Below are 27,533 nucleotides of genomic sequence, written 5' to 3'. Positions count from 1 at the left end.
TCTTTGCATTGTTCTCCTTGTTCTTTTGAGCATTAAATAATAAACTATTGGTAAAATGTTTGTCTGTTTCCTGGGCCTTATTGTTGCAGACATGCCTCCGAGAAAAAAACAATTGTCAGCTATAAAAATGTGCCATTAGTAGAGGAAAAAAAATACTGGTACAGTTACTTACCATTTTGACAGTGTCCCCCAGAGTAGCCGCTGAGGCAAATACACTCATAAGTGTCCAGCTGGGGGTTGCAACGTCCCCCATTGTGGCAGGGTTCCCGGGAACAGGGGTGCTCCTGGAACATGGCCAGATTCTGAGAGCGCAGGGCGTTCTCCTCTTTGAGGATGGGCGTACCCATCAAGATGATCTTTTGCAATAACAGAATCAATAAATCAGTCATATCCCAAGTAAAGGTGCAATTACTCTGTGTAAATTATTACCAGCCAAGAGGTACACTTCATATCTTTCGGGGGAGCTATGGAACAAAAACAGCGGATTTTTCTTACACTTGCTTTAATTGTCGCGCTTGGGTGAATGTACGATAAATCGTCATCTACAGTTTTGGCTGGTGGCAAAGATGTAACATAACAAGCAAAATGAAGCATATGCTAAACTCTGCATCACACTGAGAACACAACATTTTTCCCTACATAATTAACGGCCCTCCAGTGGCTACGTAAGACAAACTCCACACTTAGTTTATGATTTTCACCACAGTGTCAGGGGAAACTTCGTAGAGGAGAACTAATGACAAATTTCTTCAAACAGCAACAGCCTGCCTTTGTTCTGCTGGGCTATTTTTGTTGCTTTACTGGAAAGCGAGAGGAATAATCAGAAATACCGGAAAGCTGTTGGGGATGGATCTAAGGAAAAAAAGGGACTTCAAAATGCACTGTTTCTTCTATTATTAGAGTATTGCATGCGACTGCCACTGTGAGCTTCGAATGAGTAGGAGGAAAAAAATCTTAATTTGACAGAGCACAGCTACAATTTGACAACTAATAAATAATTGCTTGTAAGAATATTGCAGACTGCAGTATAGTGGAACTTTTAAATTTGAACTGTGTTGAATTGACCTGCGATTTGTTTGGTTTATAGTCGTTTTGTGTCTAGAGGAAATACCGTAATTTTCGCACTATGAGGCGCACCTGAATATAAGCCGCTACCCACCAAATTTGGCACAAAAACGGCATTTCTTCCTAGCTAAGCTGCACTGAACTATAAGCCGCAGCTGTCCTCACTTTATTATGGGATATTTACACAAAAAAATATTAACCCCTAACACTTTATTTGACAGCGGCATCAAACGACTGTCATAAGACCAAATGAACCACCATGAAGCTTTGAGCCAATTGGCTGCAAAGCTTCATTGCTTCAAGAAGCTTCATTTGGCCATCACTGCTCCCTTGGGGGAGTCAGTCAGCCTCTGCTGCCACTTGCTGTCAACACTGTTGTTGTCCAACATGCCTCCTAGCATGCATTGCAGTGCTACAGATGTAAATAACAATCAAAATTCTTGTTCTGCACTAATTATTTCTTCAGTTACTGTTCCACTGTCATCATGACAGTGTCATGAGCATTAATGAATGCTTGGATGGATGTAAACGATGCAAGCTGGACATAAATTGAGTTAGTGACCTAATTTGCCGGATTACACTTCATGATAATGCCCATGATAGAGTCATTTAATAATTATGATGGTCTTATGATGCCACTGTCAAAGTGTTACCTATGAACTAAATTAATCAACAAATAAACCGCACTGGACTATAAGCCGCAGGATTAAAATTGAAGGAAAAAAGTAGCGGCTTATAGTCCGAAAATTACGGTAAAAGAAATAAAATTAGTCAGAATGGAAAAACTACTACTACTACCAATAATAATGATAATAGTAATAGTAATAATGCTACTCATAAGCCTTAATTGATATTACAGGTAAGTATTTAAAAATGTTTTGAAGTTTTTAATAGAGATCGATCAATATGAGCTCTTCAATGCTGCAGTTTTGTTTTTGGCAGCCCTTTTAATTTTAGTCTTAGTCTTTTGGACAAAAATACTTTTTAGTCTTAGTCATAGTTTAGTCATTTTTTTCAATACGTGTTTGTCATGGTTTTAGCCAGTGAAAACAAATTTCGTCTAGTTTTAGTGGACAATTACTCAAAATGTTTTTGTCTGTAAATATCTAAAGTTTTAGTCCACGAATAAATGAATAAATAAAATGTTTCCAACAATTTCAAATGAACATGGACAGACGAGCACATACTGTGATTGTAGAGTCTACATGGACATCACCATCTTGGTGATGGTAATACACACTCTGGCGGAAAACAGTACATTATTTTCAAATAATTAAACTCACCTGGACTTCACGAACTGTATGTAAAATGTTTTCCAAGAGTTTAAGATGACACTCACCACGCTATATGCTAACGCTAGAAGTTTACATTTAGTGTGTGATGATCACGCTGCACAGAGTTTTAAAGGCTAAAGCAACATGGAATATTTAGCCAAGATAAGAAAACAAAACTTACCAATCGGCACCTGACATGTGTTTTTACAAAAGACAAGGCTGGAGGACATCTGTGAGTAACCGTGTGTGTGTTTGGAGTAGGGGTGGGGCACAGCACGTCATATGAGTGACACGACCAAACAATGCTACAATGCTTGTTTACTACACCTACGATAAGAAAATGTCACACGTTGTGAACTTACGACAGAAACTATGGCGAATTTTCATCTCATTCTCAGCTCGTCAGACGAAAACTGGCATTCGTCATGTTACGTCTTAGTCTCCCAAGACACATTTTTAGTTCGCCATTGTCACGTCAACTGTTCGTCGATTAAATATTTTCATTATAGTCATCCTCGACGAAAACAACACTGCAATGCCGATACCGATTTAAAAAGAACTAGCCGATGACCAATGTCTAAAGCCGATTTTCTACTACTTCATTTTGTACCGCTGACCACTAGGGGGTGCAAAATCACAAATGACAAAGCTCATCACCTTAACAGTGAACCTCTGTGAAGTTAGCCACTCATCAGATGCAAATTAATATAAAAATGATGTCATTTGTTTGTGCTACCCTTGCTTCTGCTGTAAAAAAAAAAAAGTCTGCGTCACTATCGTTTTTAAGATATTTACAATTCTTTTATAGGTCAATCTGGGGTCAACCAGCCCCCCGTTTTGATTAAAAATATCTAAAAATTGTTTCATTTGTTTAGGCATCATTTGTGCTGGTTTGTGCTGTAAAAAGTTTCGTTTGCGCTGCTATTGTTTTTGAGATATTAATTTCGAGTAATAACGTCACGCAGCCCCCCATTTTCTTGCAAAATGGACCCAAAATGGTGCAATTCGTTTATGCTACGTTTGTGCTATAAAATAAATTGTTTGTGCTACTATCGTTTTACAGATATTACAGATATTGACTCACAGACACCCATTTACTGCAAAATGGACCCGGAGGGGTGCATTTCGTTTGTGCTACATTTACTGTAGTTGTTAGGACACACCTCTGTTATTGAGAGAGTTGGTACGCTCAGTGAGCCGCGGGAGTTGGGTACGGAAAATCTGCGAGTGATGCCATCACTCGAAATTAATATTTCAATATCTATCAAACGACAGCAGCAGAAACTTACAGCACAGACTAGCACAAACGAATGGCACCACTTCAGGTCCATATTGCAGTATATGGGGGGCTGTGTGATTTCATCATTACAAATTAAAAGCATAATATCTACAAAACCGTTGCAGCACGAATAACATTTTTTACAGCACAAACAAAGCACAAACGAATGCCACAATTTTTAGCATTTAATTAAAAAAGGGGCCTGGTTGACCTCAGATTGACCTATAACAGAATTGTAAATATCTTAAAAACGATAGCGGCGCAAACAAAATTTTTTACAGCACAAACGTAGCACAAATGATTTACATCATTTTAATATAAATGTGCGTTGGATGGGGGGACAATTTCACGGAGATTCATGTCGGCTGATATCTGCCAAAAAGTCCATACTGTATATCAGCCCGACATATTGGCCGGCTAACATATCGGCTTTTATATGAAAGATAATCATCCAAACAGTGAACATACCCGCTATTGTATTATATCAGATATATATCGGCCGTTGGTTGATCTTGAAAAAAAGTTCATATATCAACCCGATAGATTGGATGGCCCACATATCGCTTGACCTTTATAATAAAGATCATCAAACAAACAGTAAACCTAACAGTTATTCGATTTTATCCACTACATATCAGCCAAGCACCGATCTTGAAAAAAGTCCATATATCGGCCAGATAAATCATATGATGCTTAAAGGGCCTCTGCAATGTAAAATTGGCGCTTATTTGTTGTGCCAATTAACGTGCCTGAAGAAAAAAATCTCCGCAAAAAAAAAAGTCAGTGAAACTGAGCCTATTTCATTGTTATCTGGACCAACAAACAAATGATCAATCAATTATCATCCATAATACCCTGCACAGTGGTTAGTTTAGTAAACTTGTTGTGGTTTTGAAAATACAATGTATTTGCTTGGACATGTGACTTATGTGTCTTGATAAAGAAACTTGTGCTTGTAGTAGGTCAAGGTGAGTATCGATACCAGTTTACAGTATTTTATTAATTATTAATCTGTCAGTTGCAGATAATTGTGCTGTTGTGTTGCCTATATGGCAACTATAAGTAATGCATAAGGTCAGTTGCCTACAATCAATAATACAGTATGTGGTTCCTCATATTCTTAGTGTTATGTAACACATTTAGTGAGAAGTTCAAACTTGGCATTTTTAATTCAGCTCAAGCGGTTCCACTGTATAATTTACAAAAACTCATTAGGCAGACGCAATGACACAGCAGTCCTTCAGGAAATAAAGGTTTCCAAACATTTACCTTTTGGATGGTTCCCTTGAAGCCTTCTGTAAGTGCAGCACTTCTTGCGAGTCGACTATAGTCAGGAGCTCCACCAACAAAGAGAGACTCTTTTAGGTTCAGGTCCACATGGAGGTTCTGATGAGACAGGACAAGAAATTGGTTTCAACTAGGGAAATGATGAAAAATTAAGAATATAAACCCCACCCAAAGATTGCTTTAAACAGTAATCTGTTTTTTCTGTGCTTTTATGTATTATCATGTATTCAGGACATGATGGTGTATGGAGTCATACGTTTTGTGTCCTGCGAGCCTGAAATACGTAAGTTGCAGCCTTTTAGTTGATATATAAAGGCTGAGATTAATGTAGCGCATTTGCACATATGCCACAGTAATAAATAGATTCTGCCATTAAAATGATCCATATTCGTTTTGGAGCCCGCCGAGGCTATAACCGCACTTCCTTGCCCTCAACGCACATCAGCGCAGTTGATGTATTACAACATAATTAATTTCTATGTCTGCTGAGAGGGTGGTCAATTATCTTCTAGATGTGAGGCATTAAAAGAAAGTACAAAATGGAATCGTCTTGAGATATGGATGTCTTAAAGACATTTCGAGTGAGAACAGTGCTAACCAGACCACAGAAATAGAAAAATCCTGAAATGGATCAACAAGGTAAACTTTTTTTTAACCTTTATATTTGACAAAAATCCTGTACATTCTCCTTGAACTTGACTGAAACACATTGTAAAAATTTTGCCTGAACCAGTTCCCCATTTATGCATGTGAAAGGACATTGAGGAAAAACTGTATTATTTATTTAAAAATATTTTTAAAGCAAAATGGCTCGGCACTCATTGAAGAAAAGAAAGGAAAATGTTTACTCAAAGTGGGACACTAATTGCCAGAGGAGAAACATGGAGGTAAATGCTGGAAAAATGATGGAAGAGGCAAATAAATAGGCTTTGTAGAGGTGAGCTGGCTTTTGTTAGGCGAGGTGTTGGAGGGTTAGAGGCAGAAACGCTTGGCTAAAGCTGAAATTGTGTAGTGGCAACCAACAGAGACCTATTGGGGGCTTAGGCAGCTGGACCCAGATGTGAGTGTAGTCGTTCTTGCTCTGCCAATGTTGTCATCGGTTGAAGCACAGCAACAATGCAAAGCCTCAAGTTTGGTTACGCAATAAAAATTCTATACACAAACTCACACAGACACAAAAGCGAACAGGCCTGAACACACATATTTATACACTCAAAGTGCTGTAGAAATTGTACCTTCAGTATTATCATGTGTAAATAATTGATCAGTCTATTATCATACACATTACACTGCATAATGTAGAATATAAAACCTCTAAATGAAGACTTCTACCTTCAGTGAGAACAATTTGCATTGTTCATTGTTTAACTGAATAAACATTTTTATTTTACATTATATTTAAATGTCACAAATGATTTACTCCTAAATTCTTAGAGAGGGAAATAAACATACTAGTACATAAAATGATACAATCAATTTCAAAATAATAAAAAAAAGTACTGCATATACGTATATACAGTGGTATGAAAAAAGTATCTGAACCTTTTGGAATTTTTCACATTTCTGCATAAAATCACCATCAAATGTGATTTGCTCTTTGTCAAAATCACACAGATGTAAAAAGAGTGTCTGCTTTAACTAAAACCACCCAAACATTTATAGGTTTTCATATTTTAATGATGATCGCATGCAATCAATGACAGAAGGGGGAAAAATAAGTAAGTGAACCCCTCTGCCTAAGGAGACTTAAAGAGCAATTGAAACCAATTTTTACCAAACAATTTCAGTCAGGCGTGTGCCCAATCACTGATGAGTGGTTTAAAGCTCAAAAGAGCAATCTGAAGACCTGCGATCAATGATTGTTGATTTGTATAAAGCTGGGAAATTATGCAAAACTATCTCTAAAAGTGTGAATGGTCATCAATCGACAGTCTGAGAAGTCTACAAATGAGGAGTTTGGCACTGTTGCTTCTCCCCCAAGGAGTGGCCGTCCACCAAAGATGACACCAAGAGTTCGGTGCAGAATACTCAGAAAGGTGGAAAAAGAACCCTAGTCTGCTAAAGACTTACAGAAATTACTGGCACAGTCCAATATCTCTGTGCACACATCAACTACTAATATATGTCAAACTATGACCAAGAATGGTGTCCATGGGAGTACTCCACGTAGAAAGCCACTGCTGTCAAAAAAAAAAAAAAAAAAATGTTGCCCGTTTAATGTTTGCAAAAAGGCACTTGGACACTTCACAGAAGTTTTGGCAAAATATTTTGTGGACTGATGAAACTGAAAGTTGAATTGTTTGGTAGTAACACACAACGTCATGTGTGGAGGAAAAATGGAACAGCTCACAAACATCAACACCTCATCCCACCATGAAGCATGGTGAAGGGAGCATCATGATTTAGGGCTGTTTGCTGCCTCAGGGCCTGGACAACTTGCAATCATTAATGGAAGAATGAATTCAAAAGTTTAAGATGTTCTACAGGAAAACCTGAGGCTGTCTGTCAGGCAGTTGAAGCTAAAAAGAGGATGGATGCTGCAACGTGACAATGATTCAAAACACAAAAGTAAATCAACTTCAGGAAGAGTCTCGGGGAAGTTATTGCTACCAAACGGGGGGGCCACAAAATATTAAATGTGATGGTTCACTTACTTATTTTTCCCCCTTCTGTCATTGTTGAGCATACTATACACATTAATATATGAACACCAATAAATGTTTGGGTGGTTTTAGTTAAAGCAGACACTGTTTTTACATATGTGTGATTTTGACAAAGATCAAATCACATTTGATGGTGATTTTATGCAGAAATGTGAGAAATTCCAAAAGGTTCAGATCTTTTTCGGGTTATAATGTGGCCATTGTGTTTTGCATGCTGTTCCTGAACGCATCGCGTGACTGACGTGAGGCAGAGTGGGAAGGTTTTACTTTCTCTTTTCATGTTCCGTTGTCATTGGCATCAGCTAAGGCGGACAGTAGCTGTGTTGTGTTGCACAAGTTCTGAAATAAATGATTAAAAACCTGACGAAGCTGATGATTTCCTTGCCAATGTTACAACAATAGTAATTGTCACCTTAACTTATGAACACTGGAGAACGGAGGTCGGAGGAGGATTGTCGAGATCGTAAACATATTCCAGCCATATCAGCCGTACAGGTTCACTGACGCGCACACCATGCTCATAATTTCTATCATTTTCATCTTAATTTCAATGGTATGCGTCACCTTTTTCCACCACCTGCACTAACCTTCTTGGGACCCATGTGGATTTTTCTCATAAAAAATCTGCCGAGCGTCAGTCTTGTGGGAAAACAATGGAATTGCGACTCTGTCGTAAATTGCCATATTTCAATCATGTCGTCGTATGTCAGGACAAATGACGCGTCAAATTTAACGTCTGATGTCGAAAGGATCGTTTGTCGATGCGATAGTATGTCGTAGTACCACAAAATTTGTTTTGTTTGATTTAATTAGATTTTCATTGTAATTCCCAAGTTAATAAGTTAGTAAGTTAAGTGTAATTAAAAGATTTGCAAAAGTGGAAAAAAATGAAGTGGCCCTTCCTTTACTCCCTCCCTTCTCTAAATTTCCATGGAAATTACTTAAACATGTTTTATCATGTACGCCAAAACACAAACATATATTTATCCATAACTTCCTTGGCCATAACACAGCACGTACTGTATTAATGTACATCAGATATGTATGATTATCTCAATGAATGAAATGTTTTAGAAATGCCTATGTATCGATTTCTAGTCAATACTGTATGTCTGTATACAGTGGTGGAACAAATGTTAACCGGGCCCGGGTGCAATGACCAGAAACAGGACCCCCTGAGTGGAGCGTCCAACAGAGGTTGGGTGGGTGCTAGTGGTGAACAATCATTCGCGGGCACGTCCACACTTTTGCAGGCCCCTCAAGACAATCGTCTGGTGTGTGTGTGGGGTGCAAGTGGAAATTTATTTGTGGGTCCCTCCAATCAACCAGCCAAGCGGCTGGCAGAGATATTTTAACACTTAGGCTACGTCTACACTAGGACTGATTATTTTTTGCCATATAATTCGGACAGTATTTTATATCATTCCGCAGGGTGGTTTAAATACAATACGTGACTAATGTGGTAAAAACAGATAAACACTCTGCTTTAAAACTACCACAAGAAAACACAATGCTTAAAAGCTATCAGAGGAAAACACATGCCAAAAGTATTTTGAGGCAAAGGAAAGAAAAAAAAAAGACTCAATAAAAACGAAAATAATAAGTAATCCCTGCTTTTAACTGATGTCTGCAAGCACACTGGGCATTAGTAGGATGTTTTGCAGGATGGATATTTTGGCACATCATTTCAAAATAAGATTTGTTCTTGGGCGCATTGCAATTTGTAAACGAAATAAATTGTCAATAAAAAATTTGACCTTTAATTTGTATTTTTTAACAATTTATTTATTTATTTATTTTTTTACAAATACTAGTCCTTCTCAAAAAATTAGAATATTGTGATAAAGTTCATTATTTTCTGTAATGTACTGATAAACATCAGACTTTCATATATTTTAAATTCATTACACACAACTGAAGTAGTTCAAGCCTTTTATTGTTTTAATATTGATGATTTTGGCAAAAAAGTCAAGAAAAACCAAAAATCCCTATCTCAAAAAATTTGCATATCATGAAATGGTACTCTAAAGAACCTACTAACCTAATCATCTGAATCAACGAATTAACTCAAAACCCCTGCGAAAGATTCCTGAGGCTTTTAAAAACTCCCAGCCTGGTTCATTACTCAAAACCGCAATCATGCAAGATTGCCGACCTGACTGCTGTCCAGAAGGCCATAATTGACACCCTTAAGCAAGAGGGTTTGACACAGAAAGAAATTTCTGAGCGAAAAGGCTGTTCCCAGAGTGCTGTATCAAGGCACCTCAGTGGGAAGTCTGTGGGAAGGAAAAAGTGTGGCAGGAAACACTGCACAACCAGAAGAGGTGACTGCACCCTGAGAAAGAGTGTGGAGAAGGGCCGATTCTAGACCTTGGAGGACCTGCAGAAACAGTGGACTGAGTCTGGAGTAGAAACATCAAGAGCCGACGTGCACAGGCGTGTGCTGGAAATGGCCTACAGGTGCCGCATTCCCCAGGTCAAGCCACTTTTGAACCTGAAACAACGGCAGAAGCACCTGACCTGGGCTACAGAGAAACAGCACTGGACTGTTGCTCAAATTTTGCATGTCATTCGGAAATCAAGGTGCCAGAATTTGGAGGAAGACTGGGGAGAAAGAAGTGCCAAAATGCCTGAAGTCCAGTGTCAAAGAACCACAGTCATTGATGGTCTGGGGTGCCATGTCAGCTGCTGGTGTTGGTCTACTGTGTTTTATCAAAGGCAGGGTCAATGCAGCTAGCTATCAGGAGATTTTGGAGCACTTCATGCTTCCATCTGCTGAAAAGCTTTATGGATATGAAGATTTCATTTTTCAGCACGACCTGGCACCTGCTCATAGTGTCAAAACCACTGGTAAATGGTTTACTGACCATGGCATTACTGTGCTCAATTGGCCTGCCAACTCTCCTGACCTGAACCCCATAGAGAGTCTGTGGGATATTGTGAAGAGGAAGTTGAGAGACACCAGACCCAACACTGTGGATGAGCTTAAGGCCGCTATCGAAGTATCCTGGGCCTCCATAACTACTCAGCAGTGCCACAGGCTGATTGCCTCCATGCCCCGCTGCATTGAAGCAAAAGGATTCCCGACCAAGTATTGAGTGCATAACTGATAATTAATTAATTGAAGGTTGACCTTTTTTGTATTAAAAAAACACTTTTTTGTATTGGTTGGATGAAATATGCAAATTTTTTTAGAAAGGAATTTTTGGTTTTTCTTGACTTTTTTGCCAAAATCATTAATATTAAAACAATAAAAGGCTTGAACTACTTCAGTTGTGTGTAATGAATCTAAAACATATGAAAGTGTAATGTTTATCAGTACATTACAGAAAATAATGAACTTGATCACAATATGCTAATTTTTTGGAGAAGGACTAGTATGATCTATAAACAGGGGTGCACATAAGTGGTCCGCATGCGCGCATGCGTACTGGACGTAGACAAACGCGCTGGCCCTCAACGGCTTCCATACGCTTTTGCATACCGATGGCTGACCACTGTATTTGGGGCAGACACGAGAAAATCACCTCTCAAAATGTCAAAGAGGCAGGCCCCACTGAGTAATTATTAATTAAAGGTGTTAGTAAAGGTGGCTGCAGGAGGTACCATGGCTAGAAGCAAATGATGCTTGCACGGAAATGTGGTACCAAATTTGCCGTGAGAATCCCAATGTCGCTAAATAGAGCAGCGCATTTTATCTAGGGTCAGAGAATTTCAGCCATCCAAACTTTGAAACGCGTGAAAAAAACAGAGAGCATGTGGCAATTAAGCAAACTATCGATGTCAGACACGACCCCACTCGCCCTATGGACAAGTGGCGGAATAAAGTTTATGAACAACAGCGCCATGCACTGACAAACGTGTTTTTGCTCGCATTTCACAAAGCTAAACATGCACGTTCAATGAGCTCTTATGAGGAGGACATCCCACTTTTACAAAGGCTTGGAGTTCATGTGGGAGCCGCATAATGCCCTTTATTTTGAATTAGTGCTTTTATGTTTATTTCTTTACATTTCACGTCAAAGTAATGGCAGTTTTGTTGTGCCAGTTGATAATCAAGCATTAATTGTTAATATAATTAATTAAAGGTCATTGGCTCTAAGTAAAGCTTGTCATAATTTTATCGCATCAGGCAGGTCGGCTCTCAAGCTCAATGAGGACCAAGTCACATCTCCAGGTCTTCCTCTGAGAACCTGGGCAAAAAAAAATAGCAAGTCTTTTTTAAAATACTGTACGTCCACCATTTTGACTTTATGGAACAGGTCACCCTAGCTTAGACGTAGCCTAAAACACTCTATTTCAGCTCTGCGCATCAGCTTATCTTTCTGTTTGACCCTCCCCTTGCTCAACCACGCCTACTTTACGTGAGCCTAATGCTACGTCTACACTAGGATGGATAATGGCGTTAAACGTGTAATTAGTTAGACTATACAGCATGTCCGCTACACTAATATACAGTATCTCTTGTCCGGATTAGTTGTTACACGGATAATGTTGGTAATATTGCCCACCGGTAAATATGGACTGCTGTCTCCGCACAACAATCGGATACTAAGGAAGTGACATAATGGAGCGTGCCATTGCCGGCATTGTAAACAATGGAGGCGGACGATCAAGACGTGGCATTCCTGCTCCCTGTTTTCTTTTCCACAATCTGGATCTTTTGATGGCTGCATCAGGCTTGCAGACAAATCTTTAATTATTAAAAAAAAAAAAAAAAAAAAAAGTTACGTCGTTATACTCCTTTGCGCATTGCGGTCACCGGCGACTAGAAAGCAGGTTCGCAGTAATTTTAGTGGGAAAGTGGCAAACATACATGTTGTTCTTTCTATCTATCTATCCATCCATCCATCCATCCATCCATCCATCCATCCATCCATCCATCCATCCATCCATCCATCCATCCATCCATCCATCCATCCATCCATCCATCCATCCATCCATCCATCCATCCATCCATCCATCCATCCATCCATCCATCCATCCATCCATCCATCCATCCATCCATCTATTTAACAATTAAAATCCATGTTCTGTGCTACTTATTTATTCGGTTACTGTTCCAGTTGTTTCATTAATTGCTTGTTTTGGTATTTGGTAACACATTATTTGACAGCGGCATCTTAAGACCTAAGACTCCATTTATGGCCAGCTCAGATCTTTTACAACCATTGAAAAGGGAGCCAATTTGCACTTCATTAATGCTAATGACAGTATCATGTCATAATCATCATTGTCTAATGACAGTCCTAAGCGCCACTGTCAAATAGAGTGTTACCAAATACCATAACTAGCAATTAATGAAATAACTGTAACAGTAAGTTAATAAATAATTAGCACAGAACATAAATTTTCATTGTTATTGACATCTGTAGCGCTGCAATGCATGCTAGGAGGCAGCAGGTGGCAGGAGAGGTTGACTGTCTCCCCCAAGTCAGCAGTGATGGCAAAATGAAGCTTCTAGAAGCAATGAAGCTTTGAAGCCAATTGGTTCAAAGCTTCGTGGTGGTTCATTTGGTCTCATTACAGTAGTATGATGCTGCTGTCAAATAAAGTGTTAGCGGTTAATATCTTGTGTAAACATCCCATAAAACAGTGAGGACAGCTGCGGTTTATAGTCCGGTGCGGCTTATCTATGAACTAATGCCATTTTCGTGTCGCATTTGGTGGGTGGCGGCTTATAGTCAGGTGCGGCTTATAGTGCAAAAATTACGGTAAAAATATTTGGTGTTCATGGCTCTCTCAGCCAAAAAGGTTCCCGACCCCTGATCTAGAGTGTAGAACAGGTGTTATGAACCTATGTCTTCCTGAGTCATTTCTGGCTCTTTTGATGAGTGCATCTGCCTCTCCGCCAACCCGTAATTTTAAATGTGGTAGACAGTGCGGACAATGACGTAATACATGAGGCTGCTCCTTTCTACACATGCGTAGTTTGCGCAAATGTAGGCGTACCTTGCAGAAGCGGGGGGGGGGGGGGGGCTTAAACTTAGCGCAGACAGGTATAAAAAGTCAGAGAAAATGATCTGTCCTCGGGTAGGTGTAGCCTTCGAGGCCTGGACTCCCAGCCCCCCCATGAGTTCAGTCCCAGCCTGTACATATTTTCCTCATCTTTTGGGGTACACTCGTTTACGCATCTGGAAATTTGAATTGTATTTGGGTTAAATGCAGTGAATAATTGACTGCAAATTCTATAGATTTATAGATAGATTTGAGTTTTCTCGAGTTGATGTTTTTTTTTTTGGGGGCTCTAGTGAAAAAGGACAAAACTGGCTCCAGAGGCTGTTTGTAGCCTGCTTAAATTCACTGAGCATTTGGGGGGTGGGGGGTGGGGGGTACTGTTAGGCTTCAGGAGTGGGTGACGGAGGACTTGTAATGGAATGGAGGACTGTTCCTGTTTACAAAACAAGTGAGAGCAGATGACAAAAGAACAACTCGGCTTGGCTCCTCAGTACCTCCGTGGTCTTCGTGGATAGATTTTTCACTGCCTTTCTCGTTCTCTGGCACAGCTGCGTGGCCCGACGTGATATCCCCACCTACGCGGAGCTAATGAAGACGTTTGTTTGACGCTTAAAAACAATGGCCGGCACAACGATGGCTGCCTCCGCTTCTTTTTTCCCTCCCACCTTCACACCCCATCCGCCCCCGCAGCAGATGGACTGAGGTGAAAGCCAAAGTGTGTTTTTTTAGCACTCCCTGCTTCAGTGCAGTGAGTGTGTGCGCCAAGGATTATGAAATGACAAGTTTTTCTTCAAAGCTGTCCATTGCTCTGCAGAAATTGTTTTTTTTTATTACACAAAGAGAGGTGGGAGTGAGAGGACATAGTGAAGGGCTCAAAAAGAAACACGGGCTAAGGTGTGTCTCATTACCTTGCGTGATTTCTTATATCCAGACAGCACATCATAGAGAAAGAAAACACAACATAGGGAGGAATATAGTTATTTGAAGAACGATAAGGGTGCACAGTGAGACATGCTGATGCCTGCAGGAACATGCACACGATAAACGCTTTCATGCAGTCAAGCCAATGCCCAAAGATAGATATATATACAGTATATACACATATACATATATATATAGAATTAAAGTGAAATCATCAACACAACTAGTGTCTTGTCAGTGACTAAGGTTATGTTGACTACGCAGTGTGTTTTTTTTTTTTTTTTTTTTTTTTTTTTAGGAATTCCGATATTGTAAAAATATAAGACTCGCATTGTGTGAACAGAATTCAGCTATGAAGTGACACTCATGTGCACTGTGACATGTCATCATGTGTTGCAGTGTTAACTTAAGTATTGTCTTCCGTCACACTTTTGTGCCAACTTTGAGGATTTTATGCTACAGGAGCCAACATTACTTCACATGTAGTATCAAGATGGATACTTTGTCCGCCTTTGCCCGTTTGTGTTTGTTGTTTGTTTTCGCAAACAGCGGTGACATATTTCACTTGTTGATGGGGTATAAGTTGCATTCATAGAGATATGCGTTCATACTGTAGAGGTTTCGGAGAGACATCAGATCATTTTCCACATACGCATGAGCCCAGGTTGCATTCGAAAGGAAAATAAAAGGAATTGGTTCCCACTGCCTGAAAAAACCCCCAGATATGTGCACACATGGGCAAAGACATTAGAATTGACCTGCAGTTAGAATGTAGACGAATCATAACATACCAATAATTAAACAAATATATCATTTCAGAAGTGTGTATCACAGTAGCCATTTGTATTATTCAATGCATACACAGTATGTTACTGTCATCTTTTAAAGGTTTGCTGTTCAGTTCATTATGTTCTTCTGTTTACACATCAATTTTCACTTTTATTATTTGCATTAAGAATGTCCTGATCGCATATTTTTGCATTAAGGGTGTCACATTTTTGCACCCAAGTCAAAGTCACCTGATTTTGAGAATCTGCTGATACAGAGTCCCGATACCGAAAAGTTTTTTTAATCTTTATTTTTTCATTTGAACAAAAGTTCCAAGCATGTTACAGTAGTTCCTCTTTTTCTGTGAGTGTTGCAGGACATAAAACATATATATTTTTGTTTCTTTTGGCAATGCCATTGTATTTCTGCAGTATTTTGTTACTTTTTGGCCCTTAAAAGAAACCCAAAAAAACACAGACAAGGCTGAAAAAGCAGTTTCTGCTCTTGCACCCCTCTTTAAAATAAACTGATATAATTTAAGCCAAAAGTACTGCTGTGTTTCATAGAACAATATGTCTAGATGCTGCCATAGCAGATTCATGGCGCATTAAGCCCCCGAATTATTTTTAATTTGTCGACCTTACCCTGGAAACCCCCATTTACAGATGTCGCGCAACCGCTTTTGTTTCAACCCAGCCATAAAAAGAAGGAAAGTAATTATATTTATTATTCAAAATGTCTGTCATTTTTAGCTTAGAATCATTAATTAAATAATATCTTGTTTAAAAAAAACAAAACAAACAAACAAACAAAAAAAACGACTTAAAAAAATTATTCGCTCACATATTTTAAACTTTTAAACAAATAACGTCACAATGAAAAAATGGGTGTCTGTAAAAAAGTCACGGATATCTACCTCATAACTATCGCTTAATTGTAATATTTTTTGTTTTGTTTTTGTTACTATCACATTTTCCCCGTTATTTGAGATGATAAATAATCCATCCAAACAAAGAAAAATCGGAAAAAAAGTTTAAAAGGGTAAATATATGAAAAAGAAAATCTCGACTACTACTTGATGTCTGTGATTTGACCCTTGTTATATTACCACGTTTCACCCTTGAAATTACCCATAAATCCAGCTGTGACCATTCACAGCTGTGTCTTGACACTCGGTGATACATGCTACATGGAGTTTTTGGATCGAAAAGAGGTAAGTTCGCGATAATATCTCTTTAAAATTGTGGCGGCTTTAATTCTGCTCTTTCATGCTCTCACCTCCAGTTAAGGTTTTGCTGTTTAATTTTTTTTTTTTTTTTTCTTTCTAAAATGCCCCCCATCTGCCATAAAAGCTTTCCAATCATGTATCACACATTCATATAGGACAATTTTGAAATTTGGCCAAATTGCGGGTCTCAGATCGGAACTTCATGTCACCTGAGTGTTTTCCGCCATATATACAGTATTTGTTTACATTAAAACCCGATTCTTTTTTGCCTGAATAAGGTAAGTTAGGACATCCCTAATTTGCATTATGTTATTTGAGGAGTTTCTACTCAATGATTTAGTTTGTGTCTTTCCATACATACATACATTACAAAGTACATACATCGTTCATTTCCTTAAACTATCACTATCTCCTCTCTACAAGACACTGTACTTCAATTAATGCCTGATCTGCTGTCTGTTTAACATAAAATAAATTATTAACACCTTCCGTTTGGTCAAGAAAAACAGGTGGTGCCTCAGGTTAGCTATAATTACATTTAATATGGCATCTGATACCACCATGTGCCGTGGTTGACATGTTTACCTTAACAGATGTGGCATCTGTTAAGACAAAGTCCTGCTGAATACAGCAAGGAGGAAAAGCTGCTAAACCTTTAAAATATTTACCTGAATATAATTAAAGTAAGGGTTTAACGGGGGTGTATTCTGAATGCTGTCTAATAAGGATAGGCACTACAATAAATCATGTTATATGTAGTCTGTGTAATTAAAAAAAATCTAAAATAGTAAATATCATCAAGGTTTATTGTGCAAAAGGCCTTACCTATCATTAATGCTTTACAAACGACAACGTTGTTTTGGTTTGAAGATTTTTTTTAATTAGCTGATTTATTTTTTTCATTGGAGAAGGCAAATGTTATTGTTCTTAAAGAATTTGGTTACAACTGTGGCTGCTGCATAAATAACACTGAGTTTTATGTAATGTTCAAGATAAAGGTGCAACGTGACTTTTTTTTATTTTTTATTTTAAACGTGTGTTAATATGATACCGTTGCAATTGTCAAAACCCAGAATCACTTTGACATCACGCATCTGTTGCCCATCCTCCTGTGAGAACGGAAATAGGTAAAGGACCAAATAAACCCAAATGGAAGATTCTGAGAATTGTTTTCAGAAATATTAATAGTTGACTGATGTTGGCGGTTTGCACTCTACTTAGTGGCGATGGAGTTTTTAATGATTGTTTTAGTATAAATTATAAAATAATCCAAGGTAGGAGTGAATGATGCATAGCTAGAAAAATATTTGAAGGATATTGCTATTAACATTAGAAAACAGAGGGACTTGGGAACCCTCTTATTTCACCATTTGTTTGAAGGTTTCTAGCAGGAAAAAGAGACATGATTGGGACAAGAGCCCCAACATATGAGAAACTGAATAGTTCCACTCGGTAAGCCTAATTTAAGGACGTGAAAACATGTAGGAGGTGAAACAAAAAGGATTTTTTTTTTTTTTTTTTGCCTTATGTGTGATTGTCGATGTATGTGCTTCAGCATGCTGCCAGATTGAGTAGTCCTTGATATGATGAACACTCCCAGCATGCAACATATAGTGTTCATATATATATCAAAAAAGTATTTAGTCAGCCAACAATTGTCCAAATTCTACCACCTAAAAAGATGAGAGAGGCCTGTAATTATTATCATAGGTATACCTCAACGATGACAATGAGGAAAAAAAATCGAGAAAATCACTTTGTCTAATTTTTGAACAATTTATTTGCAAATTGTGGTGGAAAATAAGTATTCGGTCACCTACAAACAAGCAAGATTTCTGACTCTTACAGAGCTGTAACTTCTTTAAGAGGCTCCTCTGTCCTCCACTCATTACCTGTATTAATTGCACGTGTTTGAGTATAAAAGACACCTGTCCACAACATCCAACAATCACACTCCAAACTCCATTATGGACAAGACCAAAGAACTGTCAAAAGACACACCAGAAATGAAATTGTAGACCTGAACCTCAATGGTAAGACCTAATCTGCAAAAGGTAAGCAGTTTGCTGTAAAGAAATAAACTGTGGGAGCAATTATTGGAAAATGTAAAACATACAAGACCATTGATAATCCCCCCCCCCCGATCCGGGGCTTCACGCAGGATCTCAAAATGATCCCCAGTGAACAGTGAGCAAAAATCCCAGAACCACAAGGGGGTACCTTGTGAATGACCAGGGGAGAGCTGGGACCAAAGTAACAAAGGCTACTATCAGTTCACATACTGCGCCACCAGGGACTCAAATCCTGCAGTGCCAGAAGTGTACCTCTGCCTAAGCCAGTTTACGTGTAGGCCCATCTAGAGTTTGCTAGAAAGCATTTGCATGATCCAGAAGAGGACTGGGAGAATGTCATATGGTCAGATGAAACACAATTTGTCGTGTTTGAAGGAGAAAGAATACTGAATTGTATCCAAAGAACACCATACCTACTGTGAAACACGGGGGTGGAAACATCATGGTTTATGGCACTTTTTTGCAAAGGGACCAGGACGCCTGATTCGTGTAAAGGAAAGGATGAATGGGGCCATGAATCGTGACAGTTTGAGTGAAAACCTCCATCAGCAAGGGCATTGAAGATGAAATGTGGCTGGGTCTTTGAGCATGACAATGATCCCAAACACATTGCCCGGAAACCAAACAGTGGCTTTGTAAGAAACATTTCAAGGTCCTGGAGTGGCCTAGTCGGTCTCCAGATCTCAACTCCATACAAAATCTTTGGAGTTGAAAGTCTGTGTTGCCTAACAACAGCCCCAAAACGTCACTGCTCTTGAGGAACGCTGCATGGAGGAATCAACGACAATACCTGCAACAATGTGTGAAAACCTTTGAAGACCCACAGAAAACATTTTGACCTCTATCATTGCCAACAAAGAGAATATAACAGAGTATTGAGATGAACTTTTGTTCTTGACCAAATACTTATTCTCCACCATAATTTGCAAATAAATTCTTTAAAAATCAGTCAAAGTGATTTTCTGATTTTTTTTTGTCTCATTCTGTCTCTCATAGTTGAGGTATACCTATGATTAAAACTAAGTGGAAGACCTTGCCCAATTGGTGGCTGACTAAATACGTTTTTGCCCTACACTGTATACATATATGTATAGCTAGCATAAAACCCATCCAGTGTGTGTGTATGTGTGGGAGAGAGAGTTTTATTTGAAGAGTTCCGTCACTCGGCTCAAAGGCTCTTTAACTATCCTCAGCTCATCCCTTATAGTCCCCAAAGACCATCACCATCCTCCACTGGCTTCTATGCTTTTCTCCCTCCTTATTTTATTAAGATTTTCTGCCTCTATTGCAGGAGTAAGACGCAATTACCATATGGATGATGAAAGAAGTTGATGGCAGGGGAGCAGCGAGGAGGAAAATTTGCTGTGTTTATTGTAAGGAGATGACGGGAGCTAACAAAATGCATGTTCATAATCACAAATTACACCATTTAATGTAATTGGAAGGCTCATGGCAGCTTATCAGGCGTAAGGCTCTCCACCATTTCAAACTGTGCACCTGCTCGGTTGTGCTAAAGACTTTAGTGATGCTGCTATCCGCTTCTGAGTCTGTCTGACTTGATAAAAGTAAGGATGCACTCCTGAAGCTATTTTTCTTTGCTATTTTTCTTTGGGTGTCTAAGTTACCTTAGTAAAATGAAAGGCTAACAAAAAAAAAGTCAGAATTACAGGACTCCCAGAATCAAGACAGCTTGTCAAAAAAGTCCCTCGATATCTGCAGCTTTACCTCACTTTGATAGATGTCAGACTCATTTTTCGGCAAAAAGCCACCGAGCCTGGAGGCGTCGTGAATTCAGCAACAAAATATCACTCTCAGTGCCTACATAGTAAATAAAACATTTTTCTTTTTAAATATGTAAAGAGGTAATAACTGGAATCTTGATCATGTTTGCTTAAAGGGACATACAACACCTAATATAAATGACCTTCATGTGAAAGACAGTTGCACAAAGTATTTATTTATCCAAACGCTAAATTTCTCAGGCCTATGATCCTGTAGAAAATGTTTGAAGACAAAACATTACAAGCACAGTCATTGAGTGACATCAGTCATACCCACCATATAAACACTGATTGACTTAAACACAGGTGCGTTGAACAATGGGTATTACTGATATGGTCCGTGTCTCTTGGTAATTGGATATTACGTTTTGAAACGGGTTTGAAAAACAGAAAAACGGCTGGTTATTTGGTTTTCGTTTTAAAACAGAAAAATCAAAATTGAAATACAGCTTGATTTTTTCTTGTTTCTTATCTGATACGAGTAAGGAAAAGTCCCAAAACAGTTAGATTTTTTAAATTTTAAATTCTTTAATCAAAATAGAATTTAGCATGAGACAAAAATCGAAAAATGGTCCGTATATTTGTTTTTAGTTACTGGAAGTTGTCACCGGCAAGAATATGTTCTCATACTGACCGGGAGCTGGCGACAGCTTGACGCCTGCACATATGCCTGCCATCCGAAAACACGGTAGAGAAGAAGAGTGTGCAATTAACAGCAAATAGGTGCGCCTCTCTGACAAGGAGAGGCTTTGCGCGGCTCCTGTTCGCAATTCCCATCCAGCGCCTTCTCGGTTTCATAATTATTTAGTTTATAACAAGTATTCCTTAGTTAAATATTCATACATCATTTTAGTTTACAAATATAAATATATATTTATTACAAAGAAGTTAGCAAGAGAGAGGTCCCGCCCGACCCGAACGTGATAATTGACATTTTAGGCCTGACCCTGCCTGAAATTCAGGTCGGGTCAGGTTCGGCCTTAAGATCTTACCTCTAACGCGTGCACATATAAAATGAATATACTTTTAAAATATTCACCCGCAGCAACGACAACAGCAACAACGTCGTAGGCAAAATGGTAAACCAACTCAATGGACATCTGACCTGTGATAACCCTTGGGGGAGTTACGCGTGACATCAGTAACGCTTTGGATATCAATTCGACGGGGAAACCAAATCAACACAACACTGGCACTACTTCTCGCTCATTGAAATTAAAGGCTAGAATGAGTCGTTTTACCAAAGTGCACGCTTTTGGATATTGTTTTCTTTCTTGAATTATTTTCAATATTTAACATTGTTTCTTTACGGAATATTTAAGGATAGTGTTCTGCTCATTGTGCAGTAGGCCTAACATGCAGTTTGACAATTGCACTGGTTTACGATCGGTTTACATTTGTGTTTTCTTAACAGACTAATAAATTTGATCCAAATAAATACCAAATGTTTTAAAATATTGTATATGGTGTTTTTATTCTTCAGTACATCTTTGATGTGAAAGATGTTATAGATTGTTTAATGTAATAACGCGTAGAACATGAAAAGTAACGTCAGTTACTTTGCTGAGAAACTCATTACTCTTACAATGAGGTAATTGAGTTACTAACTCACTCTTTGAGAGAGGTAATTTGTAACTGTAACTAATTACTTTTTCAAAGTAAGATTAATAATCGCTGCTACTGGCTTTTTTTCCCACAACTACAAATCAGAAAAATGAAATTGTGTATTTGTTTAATGTATTAGATGCATTCCGCTGGCAATATCCTTATAAAAGTGTCATTTGTCCCTTTAAGGAAGTCACAACTTATATGTTTTGTAATGGACCATTGGTGGCATTTCACAACCTATCGTTACACAGCTGTAAATAGTTTAACAGACAAAAAAAAAAAAAAATCAAGACAAGGAAAAGACAAGCACAATTTAACAGATAACGGACCTTCTCAGTAAGAGCAGTTGATGGAACAACAAGGGGGGGAAGTCTGCCCCAAGCATGCCAAAGCATACAACATATGCCCAAATGCTCAGCATGCTAAAAGCAAGACAACATTAGCCAGAGCTTGTTTAGGTATCTATATACTCACTGGTGCCTCTCCTCTCACAGCGTCCTTCTTGTTCACCATGATCTCTCCTTTGCGATTAGAGCGCTCCAAACTGATGGTGTTCCATGTGTGGAGTCTGATAGGTTCTTTACTCCTGGATCACAAACACATCAGTTCGTAAGCAACTAAAAAAATTACACTTTATTCATATCTTGTGACAACTGTGTTTACTGAAACTGCATCTGGCTATAAGAAGCTTTATGATTAGTGTTAGTCGATTTTTGCCAACCTGATGGTAGCAGGCCCCTTGCCAAGGTCATATCGGAACTCCAGGATTCCTTCATTGAGGGACAAAGAGATGAAGTCTCCTTTTCCGTCCGTTTTTTGCCCGTTGTAAAAGATGAGGCCATTGGAGTCGTTGGCCATAAGTACCACTGTCATGCTGACTTTTTGACTGTACACAAAGCATGTCAAAGAGATCAAACATGCACAAAAGTCGCTTATTTCCCTGTGTTTCAAAAAAAAAAAAAAATCTATGAATGTAGAAAAACAAGCTCACCGAAGATCATGTCCGTAAAGATGCAGCCCTTTGAGTTCTAAGTACGAGTCTCCATTGAATAATGGCATGTATGCTCCACTCCTTTCAGCAACTGGAAGCACAAAAAAGTTGATCCTCATGCAACACCTGGAAATTTTGCATGAAAACACTATAAAACTATGACAAAATAAACTTTGTTTTAACATCATTCCAACATTCTTTCCTGTAAAATTATTTTTCACAATTTAAGTCTGACATAAACACTCCTCTGTAGGAGTCCAATCAACATGTCACGTTAACGTCTTTGAACAATAGAATTTTTTTTTTTTTTTTTAAAGGTTGACTTTTTTATGAAACATACAAATGTAGGCTGAGGTAAACATAAGTCTTAAAAAACAAATTACACACACAAATGAGACAAAGCAGCCTGCAATGGTGTCGCAGTCTAACAAACAATTGCTAAGGGCATGTGGAATGCCAATGGAAAGAATGCGCCTGTTGTATTTTGGCAGGCTTTTGTTTAGAAATACATGACACTGTCTGCAGGACATTCTGTTCCTGGCCCATAAAAAGGAAGAAAAAGCAGAAGATGAAATGGCTTGACATCGGCTGAGCAATCAAGTGCAACCAGAGGGTATGCGTTTGGCGATGTTCTTCTAAGAAGATGCACCCACAATGTTGACTAAGCCACACACCTACAGTGTGATTTGTAACGGGCTGAAATTAGAAACCGTGTTGGGTCAGGCACGTTGAGATGAGAAAGCTAATGAGATGTTGTTCCAAAGACTGAATTTTGATGACGCACGCCAGCTGGGAACTGCGCAGACGACCATCAGGCAGTAACTCATCTCTATTAATAGTGAGCTGAAATGCTTGGAACTGTTTCTGACAATAGAGAGTGAAGGAATGTTTTTTTTTTTCTTTTGCTGCTCTTTGTCATAAAGAGCTGATGAAAAAGAGTATTTAATGACGATAACAGTTTCGACCTCAGAGCCATTTATTATAAAATTCTCATTGTGAAACTGTTTAGTCTAACAGCGTGGCACAACTGATTGTAATTGACCCCTAAGGAATTCTACATCACGTTACATGCATTGCCACTAAGGGTTGACACAATAATAAACTGCTCCTTAGCTTAGCATGTCAACAGAGTTGAAGAAATCCCCCTAGCAATTAATGATGTCAGATTTTTTTTTCTCCATCAAATTGAGATGTGTTCATGCAATCATTCATCTACAGTTATAGTGGAGCTTTGTTATCTCTGAATTGTTAGACTCTAACAATAACATAAAAGAAAAAAAAAAAAAAAAAAAAAAGACGTTCAAAGAATTGACAATTCATGCCAATCCTAAGAAACGAGCGTTGGAAAAAAATGTCGCTGTCTTCTTTTTTGCTTCCACTTAACTTTTTATCACATTATCACAAGGAACAAAATGTCTATCTCATTCAAAATGATTGTAACCTGTCAAAATTCAACTTGTACACTAAAGCTGCACAATATTAGAAAAAGATGGAATGTAGGTTTTGAATATCATATCGATATTATTGCTATCTTCAACATAATCTGGAAGAAATCACATCATCATTAAACGGAATGATATACCGTATTGGCCCAAATATAAGACAGTGTTTTTTGCATTGAAATAAGACTGAAAAAGTGGGGGTCGTCTTATATTCGCGGTCTAGACGTTATACCCATTCACGACGCTAGATGGCGCCAGATATCATTGAAGCGATGTTCTGTCATGACAGATCTCAGCTACTCTCAAGTTTAACCAGTTTGCATTATTTTATTGCAATGTTTTCCCTTATTCAGATTTGTTTCAAGACTACAGTTACAGTTAGACTTCACTTTGATGGTTAATGCAGTTATTGCAATTTTGTTGTTTTATCACAATAGATTGGTTTATTTACATTTTAAAAACCAGAAGCCATTCATTTACGAATGTGATTGCACTTTAGTTTACATATTTTAATGTTCAGATATTAAGATTTGAATGAGGCAAAATAACATGCTTTTTCTCTCAAATATATTGTTCTCATCATTTGTTTCAGGTGTACTGTAATTATTTTCTGTATAAAAATTAATCTGGTGTTCAAAAAAGTCTTTTTTCAAACTTGAGTCTTGAAAAAGAGGGGGTCGTCTTATAATCAGGGCCGTCTTATATTCGGGCCAATACGGTAAATGCACATTGGTGGCACGGTGGTTAACTGGTTAGTGAAACTTATAATATTTACACCACATCCAAACCGAATGCGCTGATCTTATTCCTACACTGTTATAACTAAAATATAATATAGTTGTATTGAGTTCATTTTGGCTACACTTATAGATTAGTTGAATTTTTCTTTTATCCCAGACAATAGTTATAGGTCGTTTAATTACCTGACATGTTTTGGCAAACATTTCCGCCTTCATCAGAGATTGTTCACCTATAACTATTGTCTGGGATAAAAGAAAAATACGACTAAAATATGATATACATTGGTACCCCTACTTACGAACGTCTCTACATACAGAATTTTCAGGTTAAGACACGCCTCAACGGGAAAATATGGCCTCTTGTTACAGAAGAAATTACAGAATACAAAAATGCAGTATGGCTGGTACTCGCAGCTCGCAGCAGAGTTTACTGAACGTAACATACTGCATGTATACTGTAGCTGCTCTCCCATTGGCAATTGCCTAGCATTCCTAGCATCTAATTGGCTAAGAAGGACCTCTAATGTATGTGTATGTGTGTATCCCAGTGTCGCCTTCATTCGCCCCCTCGTGTTCCGACAGCTTCACATGAATGTACCATAGACATCATCATTATTGACAGGTCAGCTCAGCCATGCACTACGCAACTCCTTCAAGCAGGGGGCCGCTCATATCAAGAGGAGCTATTTACAAACACACACACGCAGCAAACTAACAGTGGATTTCGGTTCAAAAAGAACGAAAGCTGTACAACATACAAACAGGAAGTATTGTCTCAAGAGAGATTTGTTCAAGGATTCAAGGTAATCATTATATTTTTTTGTACCATGCATGCATTTTGAAAGAAATGAGAAATTAGCCACTAAGGCATTGGCATCATAGTTCGCAATATTTACATACAATAAATGCTACCTGCACGGTTTGTTTTGCTTTCAACCAAGAATCGAGACTGTTTTATTTCCATATCTATAAAGAATTCAGGGATTTAAGCATTTATTCACAAGAATTTCAACGTAAAAAGCTCTTTGTTGTGGACTTGTGATAAGGCGGCGCCACAGTGAACTTAAGGATGAGCCGCACATTCGACATATTTATGTAAAATGCTACCTGCACGTTTTTCTTTGCTTTTAACCAAGAATCGAGACTGTTTTACGTCCATACTTATAAAAAATTCAGGGACTTAAGTATATATTCACAAGAATTTTCAACGAAAAAAGCTCTTTGTGATTCCACTCGGTCAGCTTTGACGGCCTCGCCAACAATGCAGGCCCCTTATTTATCGGCCCCGCACCCCATGTCCCGTCAATTAAATTATGTCTATGAATTAAAAATATTAAGTCTATGAATGTACATTGGTACCTCTACATACTAAGTATTTGTTTCAGGACCTTGTTTGTAAGTCGAAATGGTTGTATGCTGAGGAGAATTTTCCAAAAGGAATACATTATAATCCCATTAATTCGTTCCATAGCCTAAAAACCTACACTAAATCCTCAATAAATACTGCTGGTACTATTACAAATGGCAATTACACATAGCAAAACAAATCAATTATAAATTAAAATCTGAATTATAATATAATAATAATAATTCCTGTAATAATGTTACAAATTGTGTTCTAATGTGGCGGACGTGTTTTGGCTGCTGTACCTGAACGCATCGCGTGGCTGATGTCACAGAGAAAGAAAGGTGCGTCAGAGATTTTACTTCCTTTTTTAATGTGCTCGTGTTTTTGGCGTCAACTACGGCAGTCAGTAGGCATGTTGTGTTGCACATGTTCTGAAATAAATGATTAAAAACCTGACGAAGCTGGCGGTTTTTTTGGCGATGTTACCACAATAATAAATGTCACCTTAACTTATAAAGGCTGGCGAACAGAGGTTGGAGGAGGACCGTCGAGATCGTAGACATTCTACGGCTGTATTGTCGAACCTGTTCATGGATGCGCACACCATGCTCATAATTTTTTTTATCATTCCCATCTTAATTTCAATTTCAAAAGGTCACATTTTCCCCTTTTTAACCACCTGCATTAATCTTCTTGGAACCCATGTTGATTTCTCTCACAAGAAAATCCGCAGTGCGTCTGTCTTGCGGGAAAACGTCGTCAGATGTAAAAACAAATGGCGAGTCAAATTTTACGTCAGAAGTAAAAAAGATTGTATGTTGAAGCCATCGTATGTCAAGGTAGCGCTGTATTAACCTATATTCTTTACTCTAGTCTTTGATTTTTACCTTATGCACAACTCTGATGTTATATTTATTATGCAATAATCTAATTGTACCATTGTTACGTGTTTTGATGCATTTTTATGTGTTATATAAAGATTTACTGTAAGTCTATATGATTAGGACTTTTACATCGAAAACGCGTCTATACTTTCCAATTTTCAAGTTAGGAAACTATTTCCAGAACCAATTAATTTCGTATGTAGAGGTACCATTGTATTTGCATA

General features: G+C 38.3%; 1 protein-coding gene across 7 annotated transcripts in view; it reads right to left on the bottom strand.

Annotated features, from left to right (window-relative positions):
• Positions 1 to 27,533, bottom strand: part of agrn (agrin) — a 526,155-nt gene that overhangs the window by 25,079 nt on the left and 473,543 nt on the right. For 4 of the 7 annotated variants that reach the window (XM_057830472.1, XM_057830467.1, XM_057830470.1 and 1 more), the window contains 6 exons: positions 22,896 to 22,986; positions 22,626 to 22,790; positions 22,379 to 22,490; positions 14,435 to 14,446; positions 4,888 to 5,004; positions 173 to 356 (listed from right to left, as the gene is read on the bottom strand). In XM_057830472.1, the coding sequence (XP_057686455.1) occupies positions 173 to 356; positions 4,888 to 5,004; positions 14,435 to 14,446; positions 22,379 to 22,490; positions 22,626 to 22,790; positions 22,896 to 22,986 (681 nt within the window). The remainder of the gene's footprint in view (positions 1 to 172; positions 357 to 4,887; positions 5,005 to 14,434; positions 14,447 to 22,378; positions 22,491 to 22,625; positions 22,791 to 22,895; positions 22,987 to 27,533) is intronic. The other 3 variants (XM_057830469.1, XM_057830473.1, XM_057830474.1) reach the window with 1 other exon arrangement.

This window comes from Corythoichthys intestinalis, chromosome 2 (assembly GCF_030265065.1).
Source record: "Corythoichthys intestinalis isolate RoL2023-P3 chromosome 2, ASM3026506v1, whole genome shotgun sequence".
In the NCBI taxonomy this organism is placed as follows: Eukaryota; Metazoa; Chordata; class Actinopteri; order Syngnathiformes; family Syngnathidae; genus Corythoichthys; species Corythoichthys intestinalis.
This window is presented reverse-complemented; position numbering and strand designations above follow the sequence as displayed.